Source organism: Geotrypetes seraphini, chromosome 5, assembly GCF_902459505.1.
Source record: "Geotrypetes seraphini chromosome 5, aGeoSer1.1, whole genome shotgun sequence".
NCBI lineage: Eukaryota > Metazoa > Chordata > Amphibia > Gymnophiona > Dermophiidae > Geotrypetes > Geotrypetes seraphini.
In genome coordinates this window covers 244,336,796-244,355,781 of record NC_047088.1, presented here as the reverse complement: position 1 = coordinate 244,355,781, position 18,986 = coordinate 244,336,796, and the positions used below count along the sequence as shown (strand labels likewise).

Genomic DNA, 18,986 nt, shown 5'->3' with positions numbered 1-18,986 from the left:
AGGAGTCAGGGAAGCGCCTTTTCTCCTCTGTGCTGAGGCGAATTGGTATCGAGAGCAGACGGGGAAAAATAAAAGGAACTAAAAATTTACCGGAAAAACTGACAGTGGTGAAAAGATCACCGAAGGTAGAGGAGTACTGCCAAGACTGCATTGAAATCCTAAGGGAAAGGGTTTGTTTCCCTTTTGATGGTTTTTCATGGCAGACTATTGAATCTCTGTGAGTTTTCTTTGCTGAACGGAGAGATACAGCTCACAGAGAAAAAAAAGAAGAAAGGTGAGGACAATTTCCGTTGACTAAAAGGATGGCATTGGAAAAAAGGTGAATGGTGGTGAAAAAATTGAAGAGAGATCGATTTTGATATGAGATCGTTAATAACTGACTTTTAGAACTGTGGCGGTTTTAAAGCTGTCCTTCCCTGCCCGCGCTAAACTGAGAACCAGAGGGCAAAGAATCGGCGACTTTTTCTCTCTTTTACTGAAACGGTAAGAGATTGAGGACAGGATATAAAAAAATTGTAAACTTGGCTCCCTGTAGCCGATTTTCATAGAATTTAAGCTGTGACTTATATTGCCTTTCTCTGCTGAGACTGAGACAAAACTTGAGAGTGAAGGAGTCAGAGACGGGGAGCGCCATTTTATCTATACCGGAGTGATACGATACTGAGAGATAGGTGATTGATAATTTTAAGGGAGCTTGAAGGAATTGAACTATCTAAATACAAAGAAAGAAAGAGTTTCCCCCTTTGAATTTTGATTATTCTTTCTCTTTCTCTCAGTGTGGCATTGGGGGATATAACTGAAAGGAGAGGAAAGGAAAAAACTGTTAATAAAATTCCTGCTGCCAAAGTTAGAATGAAATCCTGAGAGAAAAAAGGATTATTCTCTATTATTGGTTGGAAAGTCAATGTGAAGAGAATTTGGACCTGCCAAAACTGAAACAAAACATAACAAAGGAGAACTAAAGAAATTTGATATTTCCTCAACTTTTTTTCTATTAAGTTGATATAGAAAAATATCAAAGACAGAATACTGGGAATTGTGACTGAAAAAAGAATTTTGTGTCTGCTAACAACTATAAAGAAAAAAAAAAAAAAACCTAAGAAAAAGAAAAACAACAACATGGCAAGCACCAGACAAAACAAAAATGAGGCTGGCACGTCAGCAAAAAGACAAAAACAGGATCAAATAACACCAAGCAAGATCCCACTTCCTGCTGAAGAACCTGACATATTGAGTAAAGCAGAGGTTATGGAAGAACTAAGACAAATTAAACAAATGCTTAAGGAAACTGTAACCAATATGTCTGAAATGAAGGAAGAAATATTAAACATTCACAGACAAATGGAAATTAATAACAAAAGAACAACTGAATTAGAATCTAAAATGGAGGTCATAGAAAATGAAACAAACAGATGCAAAAATGATAGTCTGGAATTGAATAAATTGAAAGATCAACTGGAAGACTATGAGAATCGAGGAAGAAGGAAAAACATTAAACTTTTTGGAATACAAGAAAATTTAGAAGGAAAAAATGCTATACATTTTCTAGAAAACTTAATTCCAAAAATATTACAACTGGACTTGAAACAACCACTAGAAATAGAAAGGGCGCATAGGATCCCAGTTAAAAATGCAGAAAATAAAGGCAGGCCAAGACCACTAATATTCAAAATGCTTAGATACCAACAAGCATTAGAAATATTAAATGCTGCAAAGAAAGACAAAAATCTAAATTATAAAGGATCCAGAATATGGTTTTTGCCGGACTTTGCTAAAAACACAGCAAATAAAAGAAAGAGACTATTAGACATGAGACCTCAACTAAAAGAAAAAGGTTTTAAATACGGACTATATTATCCGGCAAAAATGAGAGTATCATCTGGAGATAAATCCTTGTATTTCGAGGATCCAGAAAAACTAAAAGCTTTTCTTTCTAAATCAGAACCTATGATATTTTAACATAAAACATTAAGATGGGTTTTGATGACATTATGAAAAATTATATAAGTATGAAATATTGAAATATCTAAAGAAAGAAAAATATGATATAAAGAAAAGACAATAAAAATATAAGGAGAGAAAGAGCAAGATATAGGAAAAATATTAATAACATACTAAATATATGTTTAAGATAAAATTTTATGATGAAAATAATAATACTAAGGAAATATAAATTAAAAACTGTTAAATGGATAAAGATACATTAATGAAATGTTATGAAAAAATGACTAAAGATATTAAAGGTTAATATAGATAGATAGAAGGGGATTTTGATTGAATATTGATTGCCTAGAGGGGAGGAGAATGTTCGGGTTACAGTTCCAATGTGTATCCTTAAGCAGTCATTGTATTGGGTGGGAAAGGGAGGGAAAAGGAGAGTATTTACTAGAATGATTAAGGAAAAAATAAATAAGGGATTGGATACTTTAGGGGTAAATATGTGTGTCATGAAAAACATTTTTTGGATTCTAAATATGAAAGAAAAGGGGAAGAAGATTATACTGATAAGTTTTAAAATATACAATGTCTTTTAAGATATACTCTATTAATGTCAATGGCCTGAATCATGTAATTAAAAGAAAAAAGGTATTAGCATTTTTAAAAAAGCAAAATGCGGATATTTACTGTCGGCAAGAGACTCATCTTAATACAAAAGAATCACAGAAATTAACGGGTGGGTGGGTAAAAGAAAGTTTTTTTGCTCCAGCAGAGGGTAAAAAAGCAGGGGTAGCAATTCTTATAAATAAAAAATGTATGGCCAAGATTAAGGTAATAAATTCAGACCCACATGGAAGATGGATACATGTTGATATAGGTATGGGAAATAATGCCCTGACGTTGTTTAATATATATGCCCCTAATTCGAATCAATCAGAATTTTTTAAAAAATTACAAAATATGTTGTTACCACTGGCTACTTCTAATTTAGTGGTGGCTGGAGATTTTAATGCTGTAATGGATCCATTATTGGATAAAAAACCAAGTAAAAGTATAAAATCTTTAGGTTTAGATAATTTGGCTCAATCATGCGATTTGAAGGATATATGGCGTATTCTTCATTTTAATGATCAGGAGTTTTCATTTTGTTCACAGGTTCATAAATCATTTTCAAGAATAGATTATATTTTTGTTTCAACAAATAAAGTGCAACAGGTGATTAAAGCTACCATAGATCCTATTATTATTTCAGATCATGCAGGAATATGGATAGAATTACAATTGGATAATTTGGAAAAGGGTAGACCTCTTTGGAGGTTTGATAATGCACTGCTTGTGGATGATAAATTTTTAGAAAATTTTAAAACACAAATTAATGATTTCTTTCGAATCAATTTAGTGGAGGATACATCTTTTGAGAATGTATGGGATGCATTTAAAGCAACTATGAGGGGTAATATTATATCATATTCAGCTTTTATTAGGAAACAGAATAAAATGCAATATATAAAATTAGAAAAAGAAATTAAAATATTAGAAGCTAAATTGATAAACAAATGGGAAAATGAGATATTGCAAGCTCTTTTGAAAGCAAAAGGTAAATATAATGAATTAACTTCGAAAATGATAAGAAAGGATTTGTTTTCCAAACAAGCAGTGTATTATGGAAATTCTAATAAGGCGGGGAGATTATTGGCAAATTATCTTAAAGCAAAAAAAAGAAGAACTAATGTTAATGGGATAAAAGATGATAATGGTATAATAACAAATCAAACAGATATAATTTTAAAACAATTTCTAAAATTTTATAAGGACCTGTATTCTTCCAAGCCTTATTTGGAGAGACAAAAAGATGGTAAAAATTTTTTAGATTTAATTAATGGACCAAAGGTTCCTGATCATATAAAACGGAGTTTAGATGAACCTATATCATTAAAAGAATTAGAAACAGCATTGAGATCTCTTAGAGTTGGATCCGCTCCAGGTGGTGATGGTTATACAGTAGAATTTTATAGAACATTTCAAAATATCCTTTCCCCACATTTACTAAATTTATATCAAGCACAACTTATAAAAGGTGATATTAAAGGTACTATGGCTGAATCAATAATAATTGTTTTGCCTAAGCCAAATAAAGATCCTACTTTGGTTTCGAACTACAGGCCTATATCTTTAATAAATGTGGATAATAAACTTTTGGTGAAAATTTTGGCTTTGAGATTAGCCAAAGCTCTCCCACATATTATAGATATGCATCAGACGGGTTTCGTTGCTAAAAGACATTCCTCTAATAACTCTAGATTATTATTTCATATGTTAAATTTATCAAAAAAAATAGATGATGTCTCACCTTAATGGAGATGAATCAAAAAAGCTAATTGGTAATTGGGTGAGAGATTGCTTTTTTGCACCGGCGGTGGGGAAAAAAGCTGGGGTAGCAATTTTAATAAATAAAAAATGTTCAACAGGATTTAATATGGTGAAAGCAGATAAATTAGGAAGATGGGTGCATGTGAACATGAGTATGGGCAATAATACTGTGGCGCTATTTAATGTGTACATACCTAATTCGAATCAAATTGAATATTTTAAAACTCTACAACCAATAATTTTACCACTGGCTGCTAATAATTTGATAGTAGCAGGAGATTTTAATGCTGTTGTGGACCCTTTATTGGATAAAAAACCTAGTAAAATTTTAAAATCTTTAGGGTTGGATAATTTTATAAATTCTTGCAATTTAAAAGATATATGGAGAATTCTTCATTTTAATGATCGAGATTTTTCGTTTTATTCACATGTTCATAAATCTTTTTCTAGAATTGATTATATTCTTGTTTCTGATGGGCTAATACAAGATGTTACACAAGCCTCTATAGAACCAATAATTTTATCAGATCATGGAGGAGTGTGGATTTCTTTAAATTTTAATGACCCGGATAATGGTAGGCCTGTATGGAGATTTAATAATGCATTGCTTGCATATCCAAAATTTTGTGAAGAATTTCAATTAAAAATGGATGAATATTTTCAAAATAATATTACAGAGGAAATATCTACAGAAATAATATGGGATGCTTTTAAAGCAACGATGAGAGGGCAAATTATATCATTTTCAGCTTATTCTAAAAAACAATTAAATAAGCAATTTACGGAACTGGAACACGAAATAAAAGATTTAGAATTAAAATTGATTAATAAGTGGGAGAATTCTACGTTGCAAACTTTATTAAAAGCAAAATATAAATATAATGAGATTTCTTCTAATTTGGCTAAAAAAAATATTATGTGTCAGCAAGCTTTGTATTATGGTAGTTCAAATAAGGCGGGAAGATTATTGGCTAATTATCTTAAAGTGAAAAAAAGAAAGATGAAATTGAATGCAATAAAAGATGAAAAAGGTGAAACTCATTTTCAGATTGGTCCTATTTTAAAACAGTTTTTAAATTATTATAAAAACCTGTATTCTTCTGAGTCTTATTTAAATAAAGAAAAAGATGGTATAGTGTTTTTAAATAATATTGAAGGTCCGAAGATTCCTGATCATATAAAAAGAAGTTTGGAAAATCCAATATCTTTACAAGAATTACAAACAGCATTGAAATCTCTTAGAGTAGGGACCGCTCCAGGTGGTGATGGTTTTACGGTAGAGTTTTATAAAACATTTCAAAATACTCTTTTACCTCATTTATTAAATTTATATCAGAATCAACTAAAGAAAGGTTGTATATCAGGCACTATAGCAGAATCATTAACTATTGTTTTGCCGAAGCCAAATAAAGACCCCATGTTGGTTTCAAATTACAGGCCTATTTCATTGATAAATGTAGATGGTAAATTATTAGCCAAACTTTTGGCTACACGTTTGGCAAAAGCTCTTCCTCACATAGTTGGTATGCATCAAACAGGGTTTGTTGCTCAGAGACACTCTTCTAATAACACCAGATTGGCATTGCAAATGTTATATTTAACAAAAGAAATTGGAGATCCGGCTTTTTCTGTGTCTCTAGATGCAGAGAAAGCTTTTGATCGTGTGGAATGGACATTTATGTATCAGGCCATGGAGTGGTTTGATATTGGTTCGGGATTTATACAAATGATTAAAACTCTGTATAGCTCTCCTGTTGCTAGATTATATATCAATAATAATTTTTCTGATTGTTTTAAATTGCAAAGGGGAGTTAGACAGGGATGTCCTTTGTCTCCTTTACTTTTTGATATAGTGCTTGAACCCTTATTATTAGCTATTCAACAAGAGGAGGAGATACAGGGTATACCGCATAAAGATAAAGAATATAAAGTTTCTGCATATGCGGATGATATATTACTTCATTTGAGGAATCCGGAAACAACCATTCCAAATTTATTGGTTTTGATTGAAAGATTTGGAAAGTTTTCAGGATATAAAATAAATTGGACTAAATCAGAAGTTCTTCCTTTAAATGTGCATTGCACAAAAGGATTATTTGACTCATTACCTTTTATTTGGAAAGAAGAAGGAATAAAATACTTAGGTATATGGATAAAAAACACGCTTGATGAGACAATTATAATGAATGAAAAAAGTTTATTGCAAAAAGTAACAGAGTTATGTGAGCAATGGAATCCTTTACATTTATCTTGGTGGGGAAGAGTTCAAACTGTCAAAATGATGATATTGCCTGTGGTTTGTTATCAAATGGGAATGATACCAGTTTTTTTTCAGGGGTCTTTTTACAAAAAGTTAAATAATATTCTTAGTAAATTTATTTGGCTGGGTAAAGCTGTAAGAATTGCTCTAGTGACTTTACAAAAACCAATTGAGGAGGGAGGGGTAAATTTTCCAAATTTTTATAGGTTTCATCAATCATATATATTGCGCCAAGGTATGTATTGGGTCCTCCCAGAACTCATGGAGAAGCTTCCAGATTGGTTATGGTTGGAGTGGCAGCTCATGTCTCCTATCAGGCTTCGTCATCTGCTTAGCATTAAAATGCCTAGAATAAGGAAAACCAATAGGATATTAATGGACACATGGACAACATTAAAGTATGTAAACAACTTAACTCCTATTACTATTCAAAAATCTACTTGTCAAAATATATGGCTGAACTCCAAGATACAAATAGGCGGTTTTATGATTGTCTGGAAGGATTGGATTGAAGCAGGAATACGTACTTTAGATGATGTTATTAATGATGGTAAGCTGCTGGAGTTTTCACAATTGCAACATAAATTTGGACTTAATAAAAAACAAAGTTATAAGTGGTTGCAATTGAAGCAGGCTATTCAGGCAGGGTTCCCTGAATGGAAGTCTTTAAATACTCATTTTACTCTAGAATTCTTATGCTTCCAGGCAGATTTTATGGGTCACCAGGCCGCACAGTGGTATAAAACATTATCTGGATATTTAAATAAAAAACCAAGGACTGTACTTAGAGATATTTGGAGCATTGAGATTAAGCATCAAATTAATGCATCTCAATGGCCACGTATTTGGTCTTGGAGGATAAGATGTACAATGTCTGCGTCTATGAGGCAAACATGGTTTTTCCTGTTGCATAGAGCACTCTGGACCCCTGTTCGCTTACAAAAATTGGATTGCTCTAAGTCTAATAGATGTTGGCATTGTCATCTTGAGGCTGGAACTCTAGATCATTTATTATTTTATTGTCCTTTTATTAATAATTTTTGGAAATTGATCTGGGGTCAAATAAATTGTATGTTAGAGAATCCTGTGGCCCTATCATATGACACAGTTTTGTTTGGAATGTCTATGAGGGCCAAAAGTCAAATTTCATCGAATAATAACAAACTGTTAATGATTTTAACAGGAGTTGCCATCCAACATAAACACATAACTGGAAAGACTATAGAGGATTGAATTATTGTTTCTGGTGGAGTTCGGTTTGTCAGGTGTATGAAATGGAAAAAACATTGGCAATCAAGAGAGGTTATTATAAGAAATTTAAAGAGGTGTGGAGACCATTAATTGAGTATTATAATAAATAAATAATTATATTTATCCCCATTAAATATATGTAGGGGGGAGGAGGGATGGGTGGGTTTTATGACATTATGAGGGGTAATATATGGAAAGGGAGGGAGGGGAGATAGTTTATGGTATAAAATGAATGTAGAGTTTCAAGTGAAGAATGTATAGTATGACTTGAATTATTGTACACTTGTTTGCATAATGTAAAAACGAATAAAGATATTTAAAAAAAAAAAAAAAAAAATAGATGAACCAACTTTTACAGTTTCCTTGGATGCAGAAAAAGCGTTTGATAGGGTAGAATGGAATTTTATGTATCAAGCTTTAGAATGGTTTGGTATAGGTTCTGGATTTATACAAATGGTAAAAACTTTGTATAGCTTCCCGATTGCAAGATTAAATATTAATAATATGTTATCTGATGGATTTCAATTGCAGAGGGGAGTTAGACAGGGTTGTCCTTTATCTCCTTTGTTATTTGATATTATATTAGAACCCTTATTGTTAGCAATACAACAAACGGGGGAGATACAGGGCATTCCATATTCAGATATGGAATATAAAATTTCGGCTTATGCTGATGATATTTTGCTTTATTTGAAAAATCCAGAATCTACCTTATCTTCTTTATTGGAATTAATTGATAAGTTTGGTAAATTTTCAGGTTATAAAATTAATTGGAATAAATCTGAAATTATACCCTTAAATGTTCATTGTGTAAAAGGATTATTTGACACTTTTTCGTTCATATGGAAAGAAGAAGGATTTAAATATCTTGGCATTCAAGTTAAAAATACAATTGAAGATACCGTAAAAGAAAATGAAAAATTTGTATTAAAAAAAGTTACGGAGTTATGTGAACAATGGAACCCCTTACATATTTCTTGGTGGGGGAGAGTTCAAACTATTAAAATGATGATTTTGCCTGTAGTTTGCTACCAAATGAGTATGATACCTATTTACTTTCAGGGGTCCTTTTATAAAAAGCTTAATTGTATTATAACGAAATTTCTTTGGCTTGGTAAAACACCTAGAATAGCCTTAGTAACTTTGCAAAAATCAATTAAGGAGGGAGGGGTAAATTTTCCAAATTTTTATAGGTACCATCAAGCCTATATTCTACGTCAGGGTATGTATTGGATCCTCCCAGAACTTATAGATAATGCACCAGATTGGTTATATTTGGAATGGCGCCTTATGTTTCCCCTAAATTTAGTTCACCTTCCAAGTATTAACATGCCTAGAAGATACAGAGAAAATAAAATTTTAATAGATACTTGGAAAACACTGAGATTTATAAGTAAATTAACACCTATACCAATAAATAAATCAACTAATCAATCTATATGGATAAACTCCAAGATCAAAATTGGCGGAACTCAAATCCTTTGGAAGAACTGGATTATTGCAGGCATTAGATCTTTAGATGACGTTATTTCAGAAGGTAAACTGCTAGATTTCTCACAATTGCAACATAGATTTGGTCTTAACAAAACACAAAGTTTTAAATGGTTGCAATTGAAGCAGGCCATTCAGGTTGGGTTCCCTGAATGGAAAACATTAAATAATCAATATAGTTTAAAGTTCTTATGTTTTCAAGCAGACTTCCTAGGACATCAAGCCGCATTGTGGTATAAATTAATATCTGGATATTTGAATAAAAAACCAAAAAATGGTCTAAGAGATATTTGGAGCATTGAGATTAAGCATCAAATTAATGCATCTCAATGGCCACTAATTTGGTCTTGGAGAATGAGATCTACAATGTCAGCATCTATGAGACAAACTTGGTTCTTTTTATTACATAGAGCTTTTTGGACCCCTACACGATTGCAAAAATTAGACAGTTCTAAGTCTAATAAATGCTGGCACTGTAATCTGGAACCAGGGACATTAGATCACTTACTTTATCATTGTCCCTACATTAAAACTTTTTGGAATTCAATTTGGCCACAAATTAACAAATTAATGGAAAATCATATAGCAATATCATATGATACGGTATTATTTGGAATGATGATGAGGAAAAATAGTCAAATTTCACCAGAAAATAACAAGCTTTTATTAATAATGACAGGGGTTGCCATTCAACATATAACCAATAACACTGCACAACAATTTTTTGGTTAAGTCTTGATTCCTGAAAAGTTTTTGGTGATTATGACAGGTACCAACTTGGTATGCTCAAATATGGTTTTGGTTTTACTGCATCACGTAAGAACTATGAGAAATAGACATTTTTATGTTTACTGACAATAAAATATATAGTCAAGTTTACGTTTCGCACAAGCGACTAAATGAAACAGAATTAAAAGTGTTTTGCTCCCGAGTTTCTTTTATATTCAGTGTCTGGTGCATCACGTTGTAGCATCCAACAATAGTCGGCAAGCATTGACGGATTCCAATTGCCCTGGTATCGTTTCTCCATCGTAGCTATGTCTTGATGAAACCTTTCACCGTGCTCGTCACTCACAGCACCGAGATTTGCGGGGAAGAAGTCCAAGTGTGAATGGAGGAAATGAATCTTGAGTGACATATTGCACTTCATTCTCTTGTATGCTTTGAGAAGTTTGTCTACCAGCTGAATGTAGTTTGGGGCTCTGTAATTGCCCAGAAAATTGTCAACAACGTCTTTCAAGGCTTTCCAGCCAATTTTTTCCGGCCCAACTAACAGATCTTCAAATCGCTTGTCACTCATAACATGTCTGATCTGGGGGCCAACAAAAATACCCTCTTTGATCTTGGCATCAGTTATTCTTGGGAACATCTGTCTTAAATAACGAAAACCTTCCCCTTCCTTGTTCATTGCTTTCACAAAATTCTTCATGAGTCCCAGTTTAATGTGAAGAGGAGGCAAAAATATCTTTGTCGGGTCAACAAGCGATTCATGTGCTACATTTTTCTGTCCTGGAACTAACTTTTTACGGAGTGGCCAGTTCTTTCTAGAATAGTGCGACTCTCTGTCTCGGCTGTCCCATTCGCAGATGAAACAGCAGTACTTTGTATAGCCAAGCTGCAGTCCTAGTAACAGAGCAACGACTTTGAGGTCTCCACAGATATTCCAGTTATACCTGGTATACTGGACATACTTTAGTAACATTTCCATATTCTCATATGTTTCTTTCATATGTGCTGCATAGCCAACAGGTACTGAAGGATAAACGTTGCCATTGTGCAACAGAACAGCTTTCAGGCTTAACATTGACGAATCAATGAAAAGACGCCACTCTTCCGGGTTGTGATCACAACCAAAGACCGAGAACAATCCTTCAATGTCACAACAGAAACAGAGAGTGTCGACTTGTGCAAAAAATTTGGTTATATCATGATGCCGGTCTCGAAACACAGAAATTTTCGTACCTGGTGATAGCAAACACCATTCCTGCAGTCTCGAACCTAGCAGCTCAGCTTTTGCTTTTGACAGACCCAAATCTCTGACCAAATCGTTCAATTCGGACTGTGTTATCAGATGTGGATCGCCTGATGAGGATGGTTCAAAATCCGGGTCAATGTCACTGTTAGAACCCTGCACTGCAGTTTCTTCATCTGGTTCGTCTAAGGTCCAATCCTCTGGTGGTTTCGGAACTGGAAGACTGTCATCATGTGGCATGGGTCTCATTGCTGAAGGCAGATTAGGATATTCAATTGACTTCTTGTTTTTGGCAGAGAAACCAGACACATTAGTCAAACAGAAATAACAGTCCGTCACATGGTCTTTCTGTTCTCGCCATATCATCGGAACAGCAAATGGCATCGTCTTTCGAGTACCTCTGAGCCAGGCTCTCAGACTAACAGCACATGTCGCACAGCAAATGTGAGGCGCCCATTGCTTGTCTTGATCACCTATTTTGCAGCCAAAATACAGATGATAGGCTTTCTTTACAAGGGCAGTCATCGAACGTCTCTGAGGCGTAAGTGTATATTCCCCACAGATATAGCAGAATGTGTCGCGGCTGTTACGACACCGACGAGACATATTGCCCGACACCAAAACGTCTATAGCATCAAGCTTACTTACTGTTATATTGCTACAGCTACTATACTACTATACTTTACTATACTGATACTATATACACACACGGACTATCTATATTAACCAAATGAGCAGGATCGGTGTATGGAAGCCACCATTATAGCATGGTGAGACAGCGCAAGCTCGTTCAGACCTGCCCAGACATGCCCAGGATGTCATCTTCCATAAAACAGCTTCCAACCTGGCTAGATTTTATGCATGGACATACCCAGGCGGCACAAACCGTTGTTGATAAGACACTTATGGGAGAAAAAATTGTTTGCATCCAAATATAAGAAAAAATCACGACAAAATTGAAGATTTCTCTGAAATGATACGTGATGGGTAATTTTTGATGTAATATTCATGATCAGCACCCAAAATTCTATAAGAAACACCCAGCAGTGTTCAGGAAGCAAAAACTTTGTTGTGCAGTGTAATTGGAAGAATTATAATAACCTAAATTATACATTTTGGTGGAATACAATATGTCATATATTTAAAATGGAAAGAACAATAGCAATACAAAGAGGGACATATACTAAATTCATAAAAATATGGGGGCCATTGACAAAATACTGCAATGAATAAATATTAAGATTTCTCTTCTTCTTTTCTTCTTTTAAGTATCTTTTTTTATGACGCACATAGAGGGGGGGTAATGAAAATAATTTCTACATAATATGTTATAATATGTTATACAATATGTATGAATGAAAAATAATAAAAGGGTGGGGGGAGGGAGAGGGGATAAAAATATATTTAGAATATGATGTATTAGATACAAAAATGATATTGTGTATTTATCAATTGTAATTTAATATTTTGTACATTTTATGTAAAATTTGAAAATTAAAAATATTATATTAAAGTAATAAAAGGGTGAGGGGAGGGTGAGGGGGAAAATGAAATTTAGATATATAATGTATTAGATATAAAAGTGATACTATGTATTTATCAATTATATTTTAATATTTTGTACACTTTATGTAAAATTTGAAAATAAAAAATAATGGGAAAAAAAAAAAAACAAAATGTATAATTTAATTTAGTATAATCTTTTATTGAACTTTTCAAACCATCCTCATAGAGCTGGCAAAGGTGGTGAAAGCATGTTCAGACTTTTTGCATCTGCCATATTTATTCGGTTTTCTATACGTTCTCCCAGGGGAGAGCTTCGTCAAGGGGGGGGTTAATTACCTCATAGGTATTCGTATCTCTGGATCATTTATAAATATGTTAAAAAGCAGCAGTCCCAGCACAGACCCTTGGGGAACCCCCCACTATTTACCCTTCTCCATTGATAATGTTGACCATTAACCCTACTCTCTGTTTTCTATCTTTTAACCAGTTAACGATCGGACATTACCTTTTATCTCATGGCTTTCTAATTTCCTCAGATGTTGTTCATGAGGTGTTGTTGGGATTTTTGTTTTAACTTCCAGTATGATTTATACAAAAGCCAGAATAAAACCTTCCAAATACTAGAACATGGTAAAAAAAAAAACCGAACAAAACCCAAACCCTCTAAAAATCCTATGAAGAAATATTCTACTGCTTTTCTTTCACATTTGTTCATACTTAAATAAATTTTTCTCCCCGTGGGCTGGCATATTTCCCCAAAATGGCCATTTGTTTTCATGTATAAAAATGCAGATGAAAATTTCAAATTGATAGTCCTTGTTTGCCTTTTTAGCAAGTACTTAAAAACATTTGGGGGCTCCTTTTACAAAGGTGCGTTAGGGCCTTAACGTGCGGAATAGCACACGCTAGCCTCTACCGCCTCCTCTTGAGCAGACGGTAGTTTTTCGGGAGCATTGGTCAAAGAATTGGCAACTAAGTTTCAATGCCAAAAAATGCAAGGTCATGGCACCTTGGCGGCAAAAATCCATGCAGGACTTACACCCTAAATGGTGAGATCCTAGCAAGGACTGTAGCAGAACGTGACTTGGGGGTGATCATTAGCGAAGACATGAAGACTGCCAATCAAGTGGAGAAAGCTTCATCCAGGGCTAGACAAATCATGGGTTGTATCTGTAGAAGTTTTGTCAGCCGTAAGCCCGAGGTCATAATGCTGTTGTACAGATCCATGGTGAGACCCCATCTGGAATACTGTGTACAATTCTGGAGGCCACATTATCAAAAAGATGTGCGGAGAGTTGAGTCGGTTCAGCGAATGGCCACCAGGATGGTCTCGGGACTCAAGGATCTCCCGTATGAGGAATGACTGGGTAAGTTGCAGCTGTACTCACTCGAGGAACGCAGAGAGAGGGGAGACATGATCGAGATGTTCAAATATGTCACGGGCTGTATCGAGGTGGAAGAGGATCTCTTTTTCCTTAAAGGACCCACGGCAACAAGAGGGCATCCGTTGAAAATCAGGGGTGGGAAATTTCATGGCGACACCAGAAAATATTTCTTCACCGAAAGGGTGGTTGATCGCTGGAATAATCTTCCACAACAGTTAATTGAGGCCATCAGAGTGCCAGATTTTAAGAAAAGATGGGATTGGCATGTGGGATCTCTTCATGGAGGAAGTTAGGGGGTGGGCCATTAGTGTGGGCAGATTAGATGGGCCGTGGCCCTTTTCTGCCATCATTTTTCATGTTCTATGTGTGCGCTAAAAACACTAGTGCATCTTTGTAAAAGGTGCCCATGATTTTTGCAGCATTTTGTTTGCTTTGTTTATTCCGTACGTTTTCTTTCTAGAGATCGACAACCTTGATGATATCTTGCCAGCAGTGCAGACGCTGAAAATGGTAAAAGCCAAAGAGTGTTACTACTGAAAATTCACCGGTTGCTGTTGGGGCCCATTCTGGAAGCTGTTTCTGGTGCAGTGATTGAAAGTCAAGGGTTGCACCACTACCTCCTTTCGACTGAGAGGACATTTGTACTGAATAAAATGTCTGTACTATTTTACGTGATTTCCACTGGTTAAGAGGTTTGACGGCTTTTCTAATAATTCGAGTGAAATAGAGGTGTTCTAGTCTTATAACTACAACTAGTAAAACAAAACTTCAGATGTATTTTTTAATACTTCAGAGCTCTGAAAGGACAGTTTTGTTTTCAGCTAGTTTTTACTAAATTCAGTACACAATTTTTACAAGGTAATAAGGCATTTAATTAAAACAGTTATTTATTTTATGTGTTTAAAACTATAAGTATCTTATTTAAAAATTACCATTCCCCTTTGTTTGTAGTAACCAGTATTATATATTTTGCTCCATGTCAGATCTTTTTATCCATCAGTGCTTTGCCAATAAAAGCGTGTGTTATATTCTACACTTGGGTGCAGTTTTTGGCTTTGCTACTTACGGATTTTCTCCATTCTTTGTAGTATTTTTATATACAGTTCTTCCCTGTATTCGTGGGAGTTCCATTCCAGGAACTCCTGCGAATCTTGAAAACTTCAAATATGTTTTTTTAGTGGGGGAGACAGGAGGGGGCAGCCGGAGCGCTGGCATCACTCGCAGTATGCTCCGATCGCCTCTTCCTGCACTAAAATCGTGCCTCACCAATCAGGAGCTGCTTTGACACGCAGCTCCCAATTGGTGAGGCCCGACTTTAGTGCAGGAAGAGGCGGTCGGAGCATACCGCGAGTGATTTCCTTCACTCACCGGTGCTCCGGCTACCCTCACCTGTCTGGTCATTCGCAGTCGGAAAATACTGCGAATTGCCAACCGCGAATGACCGGGGGAGTACTGTATTTAAATGCAATCTTCTGGTGCAGTTCATAGCAAAATGGTCATTTATATAAAAGAACCATAATGTCTAATTTGACCTCCTTGTCAAGTTCTGTATGCACAACTTTCAAAAACAGAGATCTATGTAAGACTCTAAACAGCTTATTTAAGATTATTATTTGTTTGGCTCAGCTGTATAGAGAATTTCTACCCTTGTCTCTTAAGTGTGAATTAGAGAATGACACGGTGACAAAATTCATCACCGTTCCCGTCCCCGTGGATAACCGCGGGAAATAATCCCATGTCATTTTCTAGTGTCTATTTCAACCTCAGTCCTTCTACACCAGCATTCTTCAAAGCAAAGCTTGCGGGTCAGTGGTTGTGGCCATTCATACTCTGATTCTTATGTGAGCCAAGGATAATGAAGCCATTGTGACATCATTGATGTGATTGGTTCTTAGGCACTGGTGGAATGAGGCATTATGACATCACAATATCTGCTCTGGATACCAGAGACTGTCATTCTGTAGTGTCTATTTCAACCTCTGTCCTTCTACACCAGCATTCTTCAAAGCAAAGCTTGCGGGTAAGTGGTTGTGCCCAATTATACTCTGATTCTTCCCTTTCTCCATAAAGAATGACATGAAGATGGTTTCCCGCGGTTATCCACGGGGACGGTGATGAATTTTGTCACCGTGTCATTCTCTAGTGTGAATCATCAGAAGCCGTATCTATGCACCATACGGTTCCACGGGGGTATACACTCACTGTTGATGGCAAACTAGCTTTCCTGCTCTACAGCATGTCAAAATCAAACATGGAAGTTTGGTACTGAACTTGTTTCAGCAGTTTTCTTTTAAAAATGAGGATGTCTAAAACAGTTTAATAGTTAACTGTGCTGCCTCAAGTGCTCTGTGTAAGTTCTCAAAGGTTAGAAGTCTAATTTTCAATTGGTGGTTGGCCTTAAATCATTAGTACTGAAGCAGGAATAAACCTTTAATTCAGTGACTAATAAAGCCAGCTATGCAAATAGTATAATGCTAAGTACATTTTCCTTGGCACAAAACGCAACCTTTCTGATATTCAGCATTCTTCCTACCCAGTTATCGCTGCTGGGAAAAGCTGCCTTCAGATAAGAAGCTGTATGTTTTCTAAAGTTTAGCACCACCTCATACTGGAAAAGCAGGGTTGTCTTTTCAAAGTTAAGCAAGATGAAGCTTAGGAGCTCTGGTAGTGCCCAACTCTTTTTGCCTTAGAACCCCTTTTACAAAGCCGCAGTAGTGATGCTGCTGCTTTGTAAAAGGGGCCCTTCATCTTTTTATTTCTCTTTCTTGTATAGCTGGACTGTTTACAGCTCTTGGCAGTAGTGAAACACAGGAAGGGGAAAAGACATTTTCCCTTATTTCATAGCTGCCCCTTAGATCAGGGTCTTCCATTAGAATGTTTTAACTAAAGAAGTAGAAGCAATAAAGCTAATATATAGTTGTATTTCTTGATTAGGGGAAGAGTATGCTTGATGCTGATAATTATTACTTTGCTTTTTGGGGACAAGGAAGCAGCATAACTGAAAGACCCTGAGCCCACCTTCTCAGTAACTTCACAGAACCTGCTACGCTTCCCCCTCCTTATTCGCGGTTTTGATTATCCACAATTTTTTTTTTTGGGGGGGGGGAAGAAAAAAATAAAGCATAGTTTAGGGCCTTCCCACCTCCCTCCCATCTTCCCCCCAGCATCCCGACCTTACCTGGTGGTCTAGCAGGCTTTCGGGGCAGGAGTGAACTTCCTATGCTCCTGCCCCGTGAGCTCCCATCGTAGTCTCAAGAGACTACAGGAACTCATGGCAGTCATTTCCTATTGGCAATCTGCACAGGGTAGGAGCATAGGAAGTTCACTCCTGTCCCGAAAGCCCACTAGACCACCAGGTAAGGCCAGGAGGGAGGCGGGGGTGGGTCAGAGCCAGATGAGAAGTTATTCATGGTTTTTCATACTTCGCGGTCCAGCTCTGCCCCTATACCCTGCGAATACTGAGGGAGAAGTGTATTTTGTGATCTGACTTCCAGAACAGATTAACCATAAACGCCTCCTCAAACTATACGAGTGGTCAAGAGCAGAATAAATTGCCTATTGACCCCCCCCAGAGTTGTTGTTAAATAAACACTTATATTTGATACGGGATTCTGGGGGGGGGGGAGTACTTTGGTCTGGTATTATGCAAAAAAATGATTTGAGCTTATCAAGGAGGAAACCGCATATGTCAATAAAGGGACATTTTGTTATTGTTCAGTACTGGAGTCTAGACCAGGAGTGGGCAACTCCGGTCCTTGAGGGCCAGAATCCAGTCAGGTTTTCCCCAATGAATATGCATGAGATCTATTTGCATGCACTACTTTCAATGCATATTCATTGAGGAAATCCTGAAAACCTGACTGGATTCCGGCCCTCGAGGACCGGAGTTGCCCAGCTCTGGTCTAGACAACTCCTGCAATAACTGCTTATATCAATATATGAAATGGGGTGATGGAGGAGCCCAGGAGCCCTCATCCTGTTGAGGCACAGTGTACATTTGTTAACTTCTATTCCACCTTAACCTTTCAGTTCTAGACAGATTACAATAAGAGGAATCTGGACATTTCCATGGAATTACATTTCAAAGCTTTTGGTTCTCACTGAGAGTTCCTTAGTTTGGATGTCAGTATGTTGCTAAAGGTCTTTTTCAAGACTACCTGAAATAGAGATACCACTGTAATATCTTGTTATCAGTTTAGTACAGTTTAGTCCTCGAGGGCCAAATCCAGTCAGGTTTTCAGGATTTCCCCAATGAATATGCATTGAAGCAGTGCATGCACATAGATCTCATGCGTATTCATTGGGGAAATCCTGAAAACCTGACTGGATTCGGCCCTCAAGGAGGGACTTTGGAGACCCCTGGTTTAGTAGGTCCCCTGAGGAAGGCAGTGTTCTGCCAAAAACAGGATCCTAGTTAGAACTTCCCATAGGAACTTTCAATAAAATCCCTTGTGTTGTGCCTCTCTTTTGTTTTGCTTCTCACTGTGCTGGGCAAAGGAAGACCCCTCTTTTTCTGTCCAAAAGCTTATTAGACAGACATTGGATTAGCATTGCAGAACATATTTCCTAAATAATGGGGTTTTAAAAATTTCTTTCCAGAATATTCTATAATCCAATCTGGTACCTAAGATTCAGGCGACATCATTATCTAGTTTTTCTGCTTGGAATGACAGTAGGCCTTCTAACTTTTTCAGCCTTTTGGGGGGGGGGGGGGGTTGGTTGAAGGGTAAGAAAAGGGAATCATGTTTCTCTGAGGCATTTTCTGCTTCTTTCAGTGCGAGTCTATTGTTCAGGTAAATTGGGGCAATAGAAT

General features: G+C 36.1%; 1 protein-coding gene across 3 annotated transcripts in view; it reads left to right on the top strand.

Annotated features, from left to right (window-relative positions):
• CEP70 (centrosomal protein 70) overlaps positions 1-15,206 on the top strand; it is a 109,872-nt gene extending 94,666 nt beyond the window's left edge. For all 3 annotated transcript variants that reach the window (XM_033945310.1, XM_033945309.1, XM_033945308.1), the window contains one exon: positions 14,634-15,206. In XM_033945310.1, the coding sequence (XP_033801201.1) occupies positions 14,634-14,710 (77 nt within the window). In that variant the 3' untranslated portion in view covers positions 14,711-15,206. The remainder of the gene's footprint in view (positions 1-14,633) is intronic.
• The last annotated feature ends 3,780 nt before the right edge of the window (positions 15,207-18,986 follow it).